This window comes from Indicator indicator, chromosome 1 (assembly GCF_027791375.1).
Source record: "Indicator indicator isolate 239-I01 chromosome 1, UM_Iind_1.1, whole genome shotgun sequence".
NCBI classification, from domain to species: Eukaryota; Metazoa; Chordata; class Aves; order Piciformes; family Indicatoridae; genus Indicator; species Indicator indicator.
The window spans coordinates 57,505,658-57,522,356 of NC_072010.1; the positions used below are offsets into that span (position 1 = coordinate 57,505,658).

Consider the following 16,699-nt stretch of genomic DNA (forward strand, 5'->3'; position numbering starts at 1 on the left):
CTGCTTTTGTGGATGTCGTACTTCTCCTTCTAGTCCTACAAGACTGGAGTGTCATCAGGCTCTAAATCTCAGCAGATTTTATGTGTACAGTTTCCCTTGAATAAACTGTCAGATTTTATTTTGAGGTCGACTGATCACAGCTAAGATGAGTTTAGAATAATAATCTTATTTACAACTACTTGAGTAAGAAGCATTTCATGTTACCAAGGCATGCTCCAGACAAAATGCCAAGTGACATAAATGCTCCAAGACTGACGTTCCACCATCTAAATGGCTTTAGGAAAAAAAGAAATAAAAGCTTTATGGAAACACTCAGCAGGTTTTAATCAAATACTTTTACTCATGGTCTGAGATCAGACAAGCTTGCTCTCCTCAGCTAACCTTGGGTGGTAGATTCTCTGCCTTTTTTCCTGTTGGTCAAAAATTGTTGCTCTCACTGAGACAACTTTTTTCCCTGAGAGGAATGATGAAGTTTGGTCTTCATCAGGCAGGAGTCCATCAGGTGCTTTAGTAGACCCATGTGCCGGTGTATTTCCATTGTTCTGGTGGTGGATGAGGGGATAAACAAATATCCTATGACTCTTTCTGTGAGGGTGGCTGATAAACACATCCTTCCACTCAGCCCCATCCAAGCTATGGAGGCCTGAGACTAGTCTGAAAGCAGGAGCATTTTCCTGAACTTTCTAAGTCATTCGTAGGCTTATTTTTGCAGCAGTAAACAATATCATTATTACACTAATTCTAGTGTCTTTTAAATATTATTTTGTTGCCTCCGATAAAACGAACTTACTGGGAAGCTCTTTTAATAAGGGATGATTTATGTTTGAGTATGCTTCCACAGAGTGAAAGGAATGGGAAGCTTTCTGCTACAACTGGAGGCTGGGCAGTGGTCATTTGGGATGCGTTCACTTTAATGAACTACTGAATGTGAAATGAGTGTATTCAAATATATTTGCACTTGAGACTTGGATGGCATTACATCAGATCAAAAATGTTCTGTCTAGAAAAACAGACGTCTTTTTTTCCTCACATTCTCTGTGTCCTCTTATTTGGCATTTTGGTATGAATTATTTTAGATACTGCAAGGCTGGTTAAGAGGAATGCTTAAAAGACCCCTAGTACTTCTGTCTACAGTTGTTCCTGATGTGTTTTTCTGACATTATTAATGAGTCTAATGTTTGCTACAGCTAATATTAACAAACAGTTAATAAAATAATCTAACTAAGTGATCATTGTTTCCTGGTGGCATAGGTCTGTTAAAGGCAATGGGAGTACGTTGGGCAAAAACCTGCTCAGCAAGTTCCTGGGGAGGTGAGGTTGGCTTTTCCCTTCTGACTTTCAAAACCAGCCAGCATTGAAGGGTTTGGTCGTTGTGTCCTGCATCACCAGGGTGACAGCGCCACTGTGGTGGCACGTATATTCTGAGCCTCCCCTAGAAAAACATCATCCTTTTAATTTCCCTGATGTAAACCATTCTACTGTATATTTGCTTTTCTCAATTTGTATTAGATAATATTAGATAAATTGCTTGTGGGAAAATGCTGTGTACTTTGGGTTGTGGCTGCAAATCAAGTATTACGCTAGGTAGAAAAAAACCTAGGGATTTATATTTTGGTATCCCAGTGAAATAGAAACAAAACTGTGTAGTGACACATCTGGGAGGAGGTGGGATTTGGCCAACTGCCTGCTAGCAAGTAGACTGTGGTATGGGCACTTCCTGGAGATGGGCTCAGACTCTTGTTTGAGCCAGGTCAGCCAGACTACCCACCTCTAATGGTTTTCTTTTCTTTGTTCTGTTATTGCTGTTTTATTTTGCTGTAGTAATTATTTACTGGGCAGAAAGGGAAAGGGCCAATCTGTAGGTTGAGTGCAAAGGTACTTGTCTGGGGTGTGATGGGTCTCTTGTAATAGAGGAGTCTGTTCACTTCAGTGGGTTATTACTGTTTTGAAGTGAGTGGAGATCTCTGTTTCAGGGCCTCTTGAGTTAAAATAGGTACATTTGTTCAAGGAACAAAAACATTTGATTTCAGTGATTGGCCTTTTTATACAGAATCAGTGTTTTTTTGCTGAAGACGTGCTGGTGAGCTGTAATTTACAGTATTTGCTGCAGGTGTGGATTTAACTGATATGCTGATGAAAAGAATCCTTACAATGAGCAAAGCGGCTGCTCTGAGAGCTAATATTGGACTCTGAGAGCTAATATTGGACTAGAACATCTGGTCCTTATAGAGGGAAGGCTTTCAGTGTGTGGAAGGAAATGCTTGCTTTTGACTCCTTCAAATTGCTCTACAACTCTGTTCAGTAGCATAGATGAGCCTTGATCAGCCTCAGCGCCTCACAGCAGGAGGCTCAGGATAAGACCATATGAAGTCAGAACCCAGGTCTTGAGCCTGTTGTGTATCAAGTGGTGTCCACCAAACCCTCAGATTCTTGTTTAGTATGACAGGTCTGTTAGTGAGCATTTTGGTTTCAGTATGTTGTATACAGATGTGCATTGCACCATCTGACACAGCTTGAAGGTCCACGGGATGAGATGGTTATCTTGCGAAATTCACAGTAGAAATAAGCCTTGGCAGGCATAAGAAATTTATAACCCATATCCCCCTCTTCTATCTCTTCTATTTCATAGTATTTTTCCCTCAAAATGCTTCAAAGATGGATTCTGAACTGCCATCCAGGGATGGATGAATATTTTCTGTAGCTTTAAAGCTTGTGTAATTTTTGTAAACTGCCCTGTGGGTATGGTTGGAATATCCACTGACTTTATACACTGTTTTGACAGTGTTGTTTGCTGGACAATTTCTTAGCACAATAATTTTTCTGCCACTAATTGAAAGCATCTTTGTAACCCTAGGCTTTGTTTTCTTCTTACAGCAAAGAGCTCCAGGGAAAGTTCTGCATGATGCTGTTTGCAACCACCTGAATCTTGTTGAAGGCGACTATTTTGGCCTTGAATTTCCAGATCATAAAAAGATGATGGTATGTAAAAAGATTAATTCTCAGCTGCTTTTCATCTACATACACACTGTATTCTCTCCTTCTCCTACTTACTTAAAAGATATATTTAATATTCAGTCTCCAAAAGAAAAAAAAAAAGAAAATTAAAAAAGTAATTGTTCTTGCCTGCTAGAGTAGAAGAAATGGTTTTTAGAACCTGTCATCATCCATGGTGAAAGTAACAGCCAATTCAGACACAAGCTGGAAGAGCATTTTTTCTTTATCAGTTGTAGTAGAGAAGCCAAAGATAGGACTGTTGCAGACTCTCAGCTCTAATTTTACAGTCCTGCTTAATTTTGAGTGTGGAAATAATTCTTGTCTGTAGACAAAGAGTTGGAATGATTGTGACTCACTGGAATGAGTTCCATGAAAAACATCATAGAGCAAGAAAATGAATAGAGAGAATATAACAAGCTTAATAAAAAGGAAAGCAAAACCAGAAGATCCAAATAAATTGATGAAAATTGTGTCTGGGGAGCTGAGTGGTGCAGGCAGGTGGCCTGGTCCTGACACTTTGGACTCAGAACAGCTGCTGACTACATTCACTCCTTGCACTAATACTTCTAGGGAAGAAGCAGTATCATGTAGCAGAGAAAGCCAAAGGCTAATGACTTCTCAGCCCTTAATGACTTTTTTTTCTGAAGTTTCTTTTACTTTAGACTTAGTATGTGACCTACTGGCATGTGCGCTCATTATCTGGATAGTTTGACCATTACATTCTAGTGTATACTGGATTTTTGCCTGTTCAGTGAATTCTGGCTGATCTAAAGGAGGTTACTTTGGGCAACTAGAAAAAAAATTTCTTTTCTCTCCATGCATATAAAATTTCTATAGGAAGCAATGTTTCTTAACAAAAGAAACAAAAGAGAGTTTCTCTGCTAGTACAACAATGCGTCATCATGCCTCAGTGGAGGCTTACGTAGACACTAAAACTGAGCACTAGTGGTCACGGTATTTTAGGTTGGCTATAATTAAAGAGGAAATATTTTTAATGGGCATTGATCTTTAAAAGTGATCCACCTCACAGTTTTCTCCTGGATTTACACGAAACATAGTTTACTAGAAAGTTTTGTATTCTGCCAGATGTCCTTGACTAAAGCTTTAGGTAACTTGAGAGCTTAACATAAATCTTCAAAATGATGCAACTCTACAGTACTGTTAAAGCAGAGGGGTCATGTAGCTATCTTAATAATGACATACTAACATTCCTGATGTATGTATGTTTGTTAAGCTGAAGCAAATCCTAGCATCTTTTGTATATACAGTTGCCTAGGATAACAGTAACAGTTTTCTAGAAAATAGAGGTCGTTTGATCAGCCTTCTCTTCTTCACAGGTTATTAAGTTTCAAATAGATGACTCTCTTTTTTATGCTCTGGGACCTGAAGTAAACTATTAGTTTTCCGTCTTGTGAAGCCAAAATGGTTGGTTTGCTTGAGGCAGGACACAGGAGAGACTGAGGTGCTGCTTGAGGCCTTCGCAGCAGTGGGAGTTGACTGGCTGGAAATAGGCCTAGACTATCACACTGAGGAGGTCAGGGCTCTGGTGAAGAGAAAGGTGGAGAAAAACACCTAAGGCTATCACAAGCTTGACCTGAAGGGAAATTCCTCTATGCATTGAGCCTAGTAACTCACCTGGCCCCTACTCTTGCAAAAGGAAATATTAGCCAAGTATCTGAATGTGGCAGTTTAGGCTGGGTGCCCCCTGCCACTGCTACATGAGATACACCTCTGGTGTCCCAGGTGCCCACCCAATAGGGGTGGACACAGGAAACGGCGTATTGCTACCCATAAATCCTGCGCCCTATAAATCCATCTGCAGAGTCATTCTCTTTCTCTTTCTTCCCTCTCTGCTCCCGTGGGAGATGCTCTCTTATCGGGTAATGCCGGGGGAGTATCTCAGGCCCCTTAGGCCTGACTAGGCCTAATGCCAGGAGGAGAATGGAAGGGGGGCTGTCTCAGACCTGGCCAGCCTGAGACTTGCCTAGCAGTGGGAGGGGGAAGAAAGAGCCCTGGGGGTTTGGGTATACCCTCAGGTGGGGAGAAGGGAAGGATTGGGAAGCCTTTGGGAATTCTGTGAGGGATTCTGTACGCTTTGGGATACTCTTTGCCACTATGCTTTATAGTTTGTAGTTTTCTGTAGTTTCACCAATTGCTTTTCCATTTAAACTTTCCATCACTCTCCAATCCGTTTGTGTGAGTCTCATTCTTTTGTCCCTTTCGGGGCAAGAGAGGTTCTGTCTGGCCCCAAACCAGCACACTGAGAGCACCAGTCCATGTTCCTGTATCTTCCAGTCTTTGCTTCTGGAAAAGGGCAAGATCCCCAAATCTTGCCCACAGTCAGCTGTGCCCCAGACTGATGAGATTCAGTGGAAGTAACACCTTCAACCACCTAAAAGCAACTCACAGAAACTCTGAAGCAGGAGATTTGATTATGCACCATTTCAATGTGGAGCAGCACTCTGAAAAGAGTATTTACACTTAAATTATCATAACCAGTTTATATGATGCAGTTGAGATGAATGTACCTGTGGGATGTAAGACTTTCTGAGCTTCATCGTGGCCCTAATGTAGAATTCAAGCATTGTGCAAATAATAAAAAAAAAATAAATTACACTTAATGGTGTGTCTGAGAAATAAACTACACATGCATATTTTACATTCATATCATCTAAAGAGAGTGAGTTCCTTGTCCAATGTGGAATGCAATGGAAAAGGAAAAATAAGCATTTAGAACATACTTGTTTGGATGTAATCATACATACATAAAGTCATATATTCACAGTTCAGCTGTGTTTGTTTCAACGTGCAAGGCTCCAGACCTCCCATCTGACATATTGACAGCTGTATACATTCATGTGTGCTGTGCTTATGGCAGGCAAGATCTGCATGGGAGGTGAGCATGGATTGTTTGAGGGCTGCACCTCCTGCTGGGACAGGGAGAAATGAGGCACTCTTGCCAAGCCTAGGGTTTCACAGTGTCCCATTACACTCGATGTCTGCCTAAATTCTCCAGCTGCTGAAATACAGTCACTATCACAGAATACCAGACCTTGTTTAAAAAACAAATAATTTAGCCTTTGTAGATCTGGAGAAAATTGAAAGTGTTAATCTTAATTCAATTCTCAAGCTATTTTTCATTTCCAGTTTATAAACCAGTTGTAGGTTGGCTGTGTTTAGATACAGTGTGGGAGTTGCATGATGTGTAAGTCTTGTTTGCTTGTGTCTGGTGAGCAGTAAGTTCATTGTTTTGCCCACTGTTCTCCCCACACAGGCTCAGTACACCTTTCTGTTATTCAGCATTCTGGTCAAGGGTGTTGTAACTCGCTTGTAGGGTGAATGGAAAACTGGAGAAAGGAATGAGGCACTTGCATGCTGATGCTGTATTATAAACTCTCCCTGGAGACCAAATATTCTTGTGAACTGGCTGTTTTGTATTCAAGATTTATTTTTTTTTTATCCCGCTAAACTTGGCAAAGTCTCTGACCTTCACTGCAGGTTTTGTACACACCAACATTATGAAACAAAACAGTTTTAAGTTACTGAAATGCCAAAAAGTGTCAGAACCAGTTTAATGTGTGATAAATACTGTGTTCCTGTTCTTGGCTTTCCTCAGCCCTTCCAGAAAAACAAAAACTTCCATAGGCTGAGAAACATAGAAAGAATTCAATTGAGAAACTGAGGGAGTATGAAAGAGCAGCAGTGTGAGGTCTTTGTTAGTTGGAGGCACTCAAATTAGTACTGATGAAAACAGCAAGCAGCATTGGAGCAGTTAGAGCAGCAATACCAGGCCTGTGCTTGTTTAGCTTCTCAGGTGATTTTCTAAAATGGACGTTAGGAGTATATTTCAGCCTCTACATAGTCTGAAATTATTAAAGGTCAAATATGTATTCGTTTCAATATATATTCTTTTTCTAGAGGAAGGCTCAGTTAATTTCTTTTTTAATGGCTTTAACCTTTGTGATGGTTGTAAGATGTTTCTTCGCATATTCCAAATGTCTCCAAGGGAGGCTTCATGCAATTTAGTGAGATAACAAAATACAAATCTTAGGCATATGTTGTTACAGGATGAGGACTGTGAGCTGTTGCACTTATCCAGGCTTTGGAAGTCATCTGGCTTTTACGTTCTACGTCCTTTGGCTTTTCATAGCATTTTCTCGGGCCTTTCTGACTGCTCAGAGTAGGGATTAGGATCTGAAAACATTTATTCCAGCTGCTGCTTCTCTTTCCAAAACCAAGGGAAAGACCCATCAACCATCCTGAAAAATGGGCTTTTGGAAAACAGATGAAAGGAAGCTATATGCAGAAATTATGCTCTATGCAATTGAGAACGCATAGATCTGAGCTCCCCAGGTTTATAGAAAAGAGAAAATGTAACACAGCTCAAAAGTAAGCTTCCACCCACCCATACTATGTGCTGCTGTCTGCCTCATGCCGTTGACCTGAGAGGACATTCCAGGTTGTAGTAGTGAGACTCCTTTATCTCCATAGGGCCAAGCTAGGGAGCTCCACATTTATGCCCAGGCTTTACAGTGGGACTTCAGTTGGGTCCCCAAAACCAGGAGAAGGTTGCACCTTCTCTTTTCTCCGTTTGCCCAGCATTCCCAGCTCAAAGGCAAGCACTAGACCCTTTCTCTTGCCTTTCTTGAGATTAATTAGGGTGAGAACAACAAATAACACTATAGGACTGTCTTTTTCTGAACTCCATGTTTCAGGTATTGTTTCTACAAAATGAATGGTTCCTGGTCAAAGGTGCTGTGATTGTTGTTATCTGAGACGAGTGAGGTGGAGATTTCATTACTGTTTCCCAGCTCATTCAATCTGTATTGCTTCAAAAGCCATGCCATGGAGACAGCCTATTAACAGTGATGTTTCCTGAACGTCTTCCATAGCTCTGGGGAGAAAACTAGGGAGAGCACAATGATCACAGTGTGAAAAAGTAACTGCAAATTTAAGTAGTGCAATGAGAAATGCTCCTCTGTGAGCAGTAGTTTTGTTCAGAGCTGATAACACCACCTTCTTCTGTTTTCAGGTATGGCTTGATCTTCTGAAGCCTGTTATGAAACAAATTAGAAGTAAGTGCTTCCTTGTCATTTATTTTGTTGATCTGAGAGTACTTGAATAAATTAGGACTATGTCAGTTGGGATCTTCTCACATTTGTTCACTGAATTTTGCATGGATTATTTTTTATTTCATGTGTCTCCTTAAAAATGCACTGTGCGTGCTGTAAAGTTATGTCACATAAACACATGAAGGGACTAATCCAGTAGGAGGCTTAGATTTAGTCAGTCTCCAGAAGAGACAGTGGTGTCAATGGAGGGAACAGTTTTATAGAGGAAAAAAAAAAGAGTACAGTAAAATAAGGATTAATGGAAGTATATACTGCCAAAAGGTAGCAGAAATTAAATAAAATAAAAATAACAGGAAGATGTTATTATTATTGGAAGCCACTAGCAGATATATTACAACTGTGTGGGACACTGCTCTGGAACTTGGAACTATGAGAGCAAGAAGAGGAAACAGCATAAAGCCATCAGGAAAGTTATGGTGTTTGGTGGGAAAGGACAGGAAACTGTAAATAGCCATCAGCTCTGGGAGGAGTAGAAGCAAAAATGAAAGCTTTAGGTGATTTTTTTAATTTTTTTTTTCTCTGTCAAATATCAGTAATGTTTTTTATTTATTGAGTTTTGCCAATTGAGATTAAGTTTCCCTAGGTGACTCTCTGACCATATGAGTCTGAACATTTGCTCTGGCAATTCTCATGAAAGAGAGATGCATTGGTCCTTTTATCACTGGTTGCACTTGTAAGAGTCAGAACAAATGTGCTGCTGTTTAAACAGAAATTTGCAAGTGGAGTTGAAAAATAGAGTGCATTTTAGCTCCCTCCTGTTCTGAAGCAAGAAAAATAGGCATGTGTAATGTATTTTATTGGATTAACTGATGCAATTACTAAAACCAGACACAGTTTTGGCAGAGTATCCCTTGACCAAGCTACTGTTCTCTTTTATTGTGTGTAAATTTTTATTGTGCAGTCTCTAAATAATCCCAATGCTATCAAATGACAGAAGGTTAGGGTGTATGTATGCATGGCAGGTTCCATGAGCCCTCCTTGTAATTCATTCTGTGTAATAAGATTTGGCCAGCACGTTACTGATGTTCACTAATTTCCTTTAATGTTTGCCCTAGGACCGAAGCACGTAGTGGTAAAATTTGTGGTAAAATTCTTCCCACCTGACCACGCTCAGCTGCAGGAGGAACTGACAAGGTTAGTGGCTACATGGCTTTCTGGGGGTTTTTTGTGTTTGTTTTTTGGAGTTTTGTTCTCTTTTTTTTTTTTTTTTACAAATTAAATATCTGGTGGACAGAGGTAAGAACCTGGAATCTGAGATGACTGGGCAATGATCAATGGCTGCCCCTTAGTTTTATCTTGATGTTATTTGCCCCAACCATGAATGCACCTGATAAATAAGCCCTAAGGTTTGGTTGCAGTCTGTGCTGTTAGAGATTCAGCAAAGCATACCAGAGTCAGGAAAGCTTTGCTCACCCTAAGAGAAAGTAGATCTGTAAGAGTTCTGCAAGCCCCTTTGGCAGTGGTTGGAAGAGACCTGCCTAAGGCTCATGTTGGCATCCTGGGGAGCACTTCTGCACTCGTTTTTGGGAGAGAGTTGTTTGGCATGAATTGCCAAGTTGCAGCAGCATTGGACCCTGTTTGTATAGTCAGTGCAAATGCCAAAGGTTTGCACAGGGGGAAGCGTGAATTCAGAGGTGAAGAAATGGGAAGGAGAGTGAATAAAATGAAAGGTGAGAGGAAGGTAGACAAAGATATACACATATGCTGTACACATATTAGGTGTACACATTAAAGGTGTGTTTATTTTAAGTACATTTCAAAAACTTCATTTAAGCTCTGAATTTCACACCACATTGGCATAAAGAGTCATATTTCTCTCTGAGAAAATATCTATGTGAGGGACCAGTTAAGGTTCTTCCTCATTAACGGATCTTTCTTTTATGGTCAGAAGCATTGTTTTATTGCAGTATTTCCTCACTGCAACTTTTCGACTCTTTTTCTGATCTACAGTGTTACTACTTTTTCATTATTTTTCCCATTCTGATTCAGTATTTTCCTTATTAATTTTTATTTTTGATCTTCCCACAAGATGAAATCCCCTTTTACAAAGAGCTCTTGTGTCCTTATGACCTACACAAGTCCACATTTGTGTTTAATCTTTGTGATTGAGTAATTGAATGGAAAAAAGAAATTGTTGGCATCTCTTGTTGACCTGGACAGATAAAAGTAGAAAAGTAGGGTAGGAAGATGGAATATTTACTTGAAAGACTGAATAAAACCAATAGAAGTGTAAATGAAAGCTCACAATATGATGTTATTAATGAAAGATTTCTGTTTCCAAATAGATATTTTGCATATCATTGGCCTATTACATGAGCTATAGATTGATTTTTGGTGATCTCTTTCTGCACCTGGGGAGGTATCTCTGAATCCTAATATATATGTACACAGCAGTGCATAGGGTGTGAAAACATATCCACAGGGAACAGTTTCATTACTTGAATAGGCAGAAAATACAACACTTCAGTGCTCTCTTCTTCTAGTAGGTTAAATGTTGTATGGGTAGGCAGAGAACTGCAGGTTTCAAAGGGACATTGTTTAGATCTGCCATTCTATTTCATATACTGTGTATGTTTCCATAATCATCTTCTTCAAATCAGCTCATCCTTTTAATTTAATTTACCTTCATCTCCTGATTCAGAAATTCATTGTTCAAATGAGACTTTTTAACTGAACCTGTTAAAATTTAATCTTATTAAAAGCAATTGAGATCCTAGTGTGAGTTCTCCAGAGGAGCTGTAGTCTTGGGAAGGCTGAAACCTTAAGTTTCAGGTTTCATACCACCTGTAGGAGAAATGCCCATTAGGGTTAGAGTTAGTCTCTAGGTTGTTTTTTGTAGGGACTGATTTGATACTGAGCAAGCTAAGCATTTTCTGTTCCTATTGAAGCCAGAAGAAATTTAAATGTTGAAATAAGGTCATAGAATGCTTTGAGTTGGAAGGGACCTTTAAAGATCATCTAGTCCAATCCCCAGCGCAGTGAGCAGAGACATCTTTCACTAGACAAGGTTGCTCAGAGTCCTGTCCAACCTAAACTTGAATTTTCAGAGATGGGGCTTCTACCACCTCTGTGGGCAACCTGGGCCAGTGTCTAACCACACTCAGCATAAAAATTTCTTACTTGTGTCTTGTCTAAATCTATCCTCTTTCAGCTTAAAAACATTAACCCTTATACTGTGCAGGAGGCCTTGCTAAAAAGATTGTCCCCATCTTTTATATAGTACTTCTTTAAGCAGTGAAAGGCCACAACAAGGTCTTTCCAGTGCTTTCTCTTCTTCAGGCTGAAAACTCCAACTTTCTCAGCCTTTCTTCATAGGAGAGCTGTTCCAGCCCTCTGAACATTTTTGTAGCCCTCTGGGACCAGCTCCAACAGGCTCATGTTCTACTTCTGCTGAGAACTCCAGTGCTTGACGCAGTACTCCAGGTGGTGTCTCACCAGAGTGAAGAGAGGAGAAGAATCACCTCCCTTGACCTGCTAGTCATTCTTGTTTTGATGCAGCCCAGATTACGGTGTTCAGGGACGTGAGCACACACTGTCAACTCACATCCAGCTTTTCATGCACCAGTACCCCAAAGTTGTCTTTCACAGGGCTGCTCTCAATCAGATCATCCCCCAGCCTATATTGATACCAGGAATTACCTCAATCCAGTGTAGGACTTTGCACTTGGCCTTGTTGAACCTCATGAGTTTTACATTGGCCTACCTCTCTGACATGTCAAAATGTCTCTGGATGGCATCCTGTTGCTCAGGTGTGTCAGCTGCACTACTTAACTTGCTGTCATTGGCAAACAAGGTTGCACTTGATCTCACTGTCCATGCCATCCAGGAAGGTATTAAAACAGCACTGTTCCCAGTATGGACCCTTGAGAGTCTTGGACCCTCGTATTGATGTGGAATTATGCTATGCACTTAAACTGTTGATGCAGAATTGCTTTACATGACTGAGGTGGTTTGGAAGCAGTGTTAAAAATGTCTGGTGCACAGGCAGTGCAGTTAATGGGGCCACAAAAGTATCAAAGCTAGCTAGACTCGTTTGATCAAGATTTTACTCCTTATTACCAGGTCAGTGCCAAGGTGGAAGTTTAGAGCTCACCTTGTATTCCAGAAGAATTAACTGATAACTCTAAATCACTGCTTTATCTGGCATTTCTTCACGGATACAGGCATCTCCATTATCTAGTGCTTCTTCTTGTGCAGTTGCTGAGCACTTAATAGCTGTCACATTTGCTTCCACTGTCATATCTCACTGCTATAGTTCCAAGGGAGGGAAGGAAAGAGAAAAAGAAAGACATCTTGGTTCTGCAAAACAGCCACCATGTAAGACTCTTAATGGTTGTAATAAGGTATCTATTAGGTTTTATTTAGCCTTTAAACCTAGGAAATTCAGATCACTTCTTTGGATTCCAAAAGTGAAAAGAACATGTAGTTAAAACCAGAGCTGGCATTGAAATACTTGCCCATCCTGCATTGTGTAACTTTTTGTTCACTATTGTTTTGCAGGTACCTATTTGCATTGCAAGTGAAGCAGGACCTGGCACAGGGAAGGCTAACATGTAATGATACCAGCACTGCCCTCTTAATCTCACACATAGTACAATGTAAGTTCCCTTTTTTCTTCTTTCCAGGAGGATGGAAAAGATGACTGGTTGGACATACCTGTCTGCTTACCTTGTAGTGGCTGCCTTAGGGACAGGTTTAAGCCATATGTACAATTTATTGTATTTTTGTATAATGGCATTCAAACGCAGGTAACAGTCCTGAGCTCCTGGACACTGGATTTCCATTTTTAAAGCACTACATTTAATAGTATTGCTAAGATTATTATTGCTAAGAAAAGAAAACTTTGCAAGCAGTGGCAAACGGGCCATGTTCTTCAGAATCCCTGTATTCCTATACTTTATATTATGTTGGTAGAGCATTCACATTCCATGAGGAGATCTGTATGCTGTCCACAGAATATAGTAAATAAACATGCTTAGAATGCCAGACTAGTTCCTGAAAGGAAACTAGGAAGTTTTAAACATTGGTTTTTTTCTCTTTTTTTTTTTTTTTTTTATATTGCAAAGTATGTGCGGTAAGATTGTTCAGTAGAATCACACATTAGACTTTTTCATCACATCAAAGCTTCTTTTAGCTTCCAGGTCACTTGAAAGGTAGCATATGTTTTCCATTTCAGGATTTTATGGATATTCATCTTGAGGAATAGTTAGGAAAAGCCCACTTAGTAGCGTGCACGATGGTTGTAGCAGACCTTTGTTTTGAATGGTCATTGTACAATTCAGTATTACATGTTTCCACTGGAGTGCTGTTGTAGGGAAATTGCGGTCAACAAAGACATTAAAAAGTCTCACGATCCTTTGTTATAATCTGAGTGTTAGGGCTGTTCCTCATGAATTGCTGTTGGAAAAGCAGGTATTGCATGGCTTTCTAATTGCCAGGTTTATCATTGCCCAGAATGACTGAGTGGCAGTAAAAAGCTGTGTAACAGCCTCTGTGAAATTCTGTGTTCCTTGTACCATTTTAAAAACAAGTACTGTACAGACTTAAAAAAAAAAAACAAACATCTTTGGCTAGTGAGCTTTTTGTGTCTTTTAGGTTTTCCTGTTGGAGTGTTCAGCATGCCAACTACAGTTCTTTTCTTGGTTAAGCTAGTTCTACCCTTGGTTAAGCTAGTTTTACCCTTCATCTCAGGGTAAAAAAAAAAAAAGTCTTGATCATTTGGGGGAAACTGAGTATCATTTGTTACATTGTATTCTAGGAGGGTGATTTTCCTCCTAAATGTCTTGTGCACCAAAGAAGGATGTTGGGTAGAGGACACCCTAATACATGTGTATTAATTTGAGGTGTTGCTTCATGATCACCCTTTCTTGGAGCTCTTATACTTTATATGTGTTATTTTCCTTATGATTTCTACTTATAACCTATTTCATATGTTACTCGTCTCTAATAACTCAATTAAGTTCTTCACTAAGCCATTGACAGCTCTGGTGTCTGAACTTGCTCTGAGTGCTAGCTTATTTTCCTAAAACAGCAGCACAAGAGGATGTCTTTTGACCTTTACAGGCTGTCCCTTTTCCTTCTGCTCAAACTCGAATTTAATTCAGTGGTTTTTTTTCCCCTGTTATGCACCTGGCCACTCACCCTGACACACCTATGCAGGCCAAAAAGGAGGATTCATTTCAAAGTGTGCAAAAATGTCAAGTTACCACCCTTGCTCTTATGTTGATGCAGTGCATTGTATTATTGTAATAAATACTCTTCCTTGGTTGCTGAAAGCAATCGTGATGCATTTGAAATCTTTCTAGTTGTTTGCCCCCTTCTCCTGTGAGCTTGAGGTACAGAATTATTCTGAACTGGGAATTTTAGGAATCAGTACTCTCCTTGGGGGTAAAGTAAGAGAGCTCTGTACTGAAAACCACTAGTTTTCCAGTGTGTCAGAAGGAGCAATGTGAGAGATTCATCTCACAGAACTGCAACAGTATTCACAGAATCCGAACTGCCATTGTGGTCAGGAGGATGTTGTGCCTCATATTGCATCTGCAGTGATGCTTCCCCTCATCATGTCTTTACTGCAAGCTGGACCTATTTCTTTACTGTTTATGATTTTTCTACTCTCCCTTTTATTGTGTAACAATGTTTGCTAAAAACCTCTGCTAGAAGTTTGTACCTACTACATTTATTTATCCATCTTGAAATCTTTGAGTATCTTGTCTCATTAACACTTTTCTATGAACGTTTTCTCTGGTAAGAATCTAAGGCTATGTCTTACCTATATGGCTGTCTTCTGCATTTGTTTTCTCTCTAGCTTATCATTCGATAGCAAAAAGACTATATTATGTATTTGAACTGGAAAGCTGATACGAGTAATGATATCAAAGTGGAAAGATGGAGAATGCAGGAGGTTAGGTATTGTAAGTCTTATCAGTGCTGTGTTTATGAACAGTTTCCATGGAGGATATCTGATTCCAAGAGGCCCTCATATTAGGTATACAAGCTTATGTCACTGTTATATACTCTTATTTATATGAATATGACAGCATATATATGACAGCAAATAAATTTGTGTTAAATTAGCATGTATATTGCAGGCTGAAATTTATATTTGAAACACAAAGTGTTAGAAGTAAGAGGACACTTTGATACTGCAAATGGTGCAGTAAAGCAAGTGTATGAAGTATGAAGATGGACTGATTAAAAGAAAAGAGCTGAAATGCAATGTGTTAGATTATCAGAAGTTTTAATGCAGGCAGAATACAGCATGGTGTAATGCACTTGCAAGATAAGAGAACAGGGAGCATCAGTGGAAATCAATCTTTGGCTAAAACTTATGGGAAGATTTTAAACAGTTATATGTGAGGCTGATAATATTAAAAATATAGCTCCCTCTCATTCTAGAGGGAGTGCTACTTAGAACGGCTTTTAAGGTAGAAAAGGAGGGCTAAGGAGAAAAGTAAAAGCTATTGAATGCAAGGTCAAATTCAAAAGTAATTTTCAAGTCAGGACAATTTTGGTAATGCGTTTGCAGTTGACAAATGCACAGAACATTGTAGAAATCATGTAGAGGTGAAATAAGAGTCCTCTTTATTCTTTGCTCTGAAGAAAACGCTACAGAAGGTGGTTGAAGTTCACCTGTGTACAGGACTTACAGTGTAACACCTGCATTTTAAAAAATCAAAGCCCATGCTATTTGAGGTGCCACAAACTTAGGTGGTCTTATGGCTTCCTTAAAGAAGTTTGCCTTTCATTTGAGTTAGGGTTAAAAATAGACCCTAAAGATTTGCGATGCTTGGGCAAGCCAAACAAGTGAGGGAGATGTTTCTGAGATAGGGGACAAAAAGGAGAAATTCTCTTTTACAGAAGAGAAATCTCAAAGATTCTGTAGTATTTCTGCTGTCTCAAGGAATGATTCAGAGTAGACGGGGTGAGGGAAGGGGTGGAAATCAAATAGTATCAGTTGTCAGCTCTTTTCTACCTCTGACCTCCAAAGTATGAAAGTCATTGCATGGCTGCAGGCAGTTTAGGTTGAAAGACTATTGCTCTGTCATTCGTAGATGCATTGGTTCTCACCTTCTCTTCCTACTACTCCCCTTCTGCATTTGCAGGTACATCTGATCTCAGGCAAACGTTTGTCAGAAATCACCTGCAGTGTTTTAAACATTATCTGAAGCCTTTCTTATTTTTCTAAACTGGCTTATTTTGGACAGAACTGGATTAAAGGTTCATTTACATGGGCAGAACAGAAGTAAGGATGAGACAAGGAGCTGAGCTTGGGTTGGCAATATCCTAGGTCAGCTGCACAACATGTCTGACTGAAACCTGGATCGAATTTGAGGGTGCTGCGATTTAATTTCACTGAGGTTACTAAGGAAGCAGCCTTTGTTGTACTGATGTTGCTATTATTACTCCAATAGGTTTGCAGGCAGAAGCTGTTACGCTATTCAGTGAAAAAGCTAATGGCAGGATTTTTCAGAGGCAATCCAAAAATAGCAAGCAACAAGATAGTAATCTGGCACCCACACATAGATTGCCTGCTTCATCCCCCTCCCCACCATCCCAACCCCCTGTCAAAAAAA

At 39.8% G+C, this 16,699-nt stretch overlaps 1 protein-coding gene across 1 annotated transcript in view; it reads left to right on the plus strand.

Moving 5' to 3' along the window:
- Window positions 1–16,699, plus strand: part of FARP1 (FERM, ARH/RhoGEF and pleckstrin domain protein 1) — a 225,575-nt gene that overhangs the window by 148,987 nt on the left and 59,889 nt on the right. Inside the window, exons 3-6 of the mRNA XM_054389576.1 lie at window positions 2,875–2,979; window positions 8,027–8,069; window positions 9,182–9,260; window positions 12,627–12,724. Of these exons, the coding sequence (XP_054245551.1) occupies window positions 2,875–2,979; window positions 8,027–8,069; window positions 9,182–9,260; window positions 12,627–12,724 (325 nt within the window). The remainder of the gene's footprint in view (window positions 1–2,874; window positions 2,980–8,026; window positions 8,070–9,181; window positions 9,261–12,626; window positions 12,725–16,699) is intronic.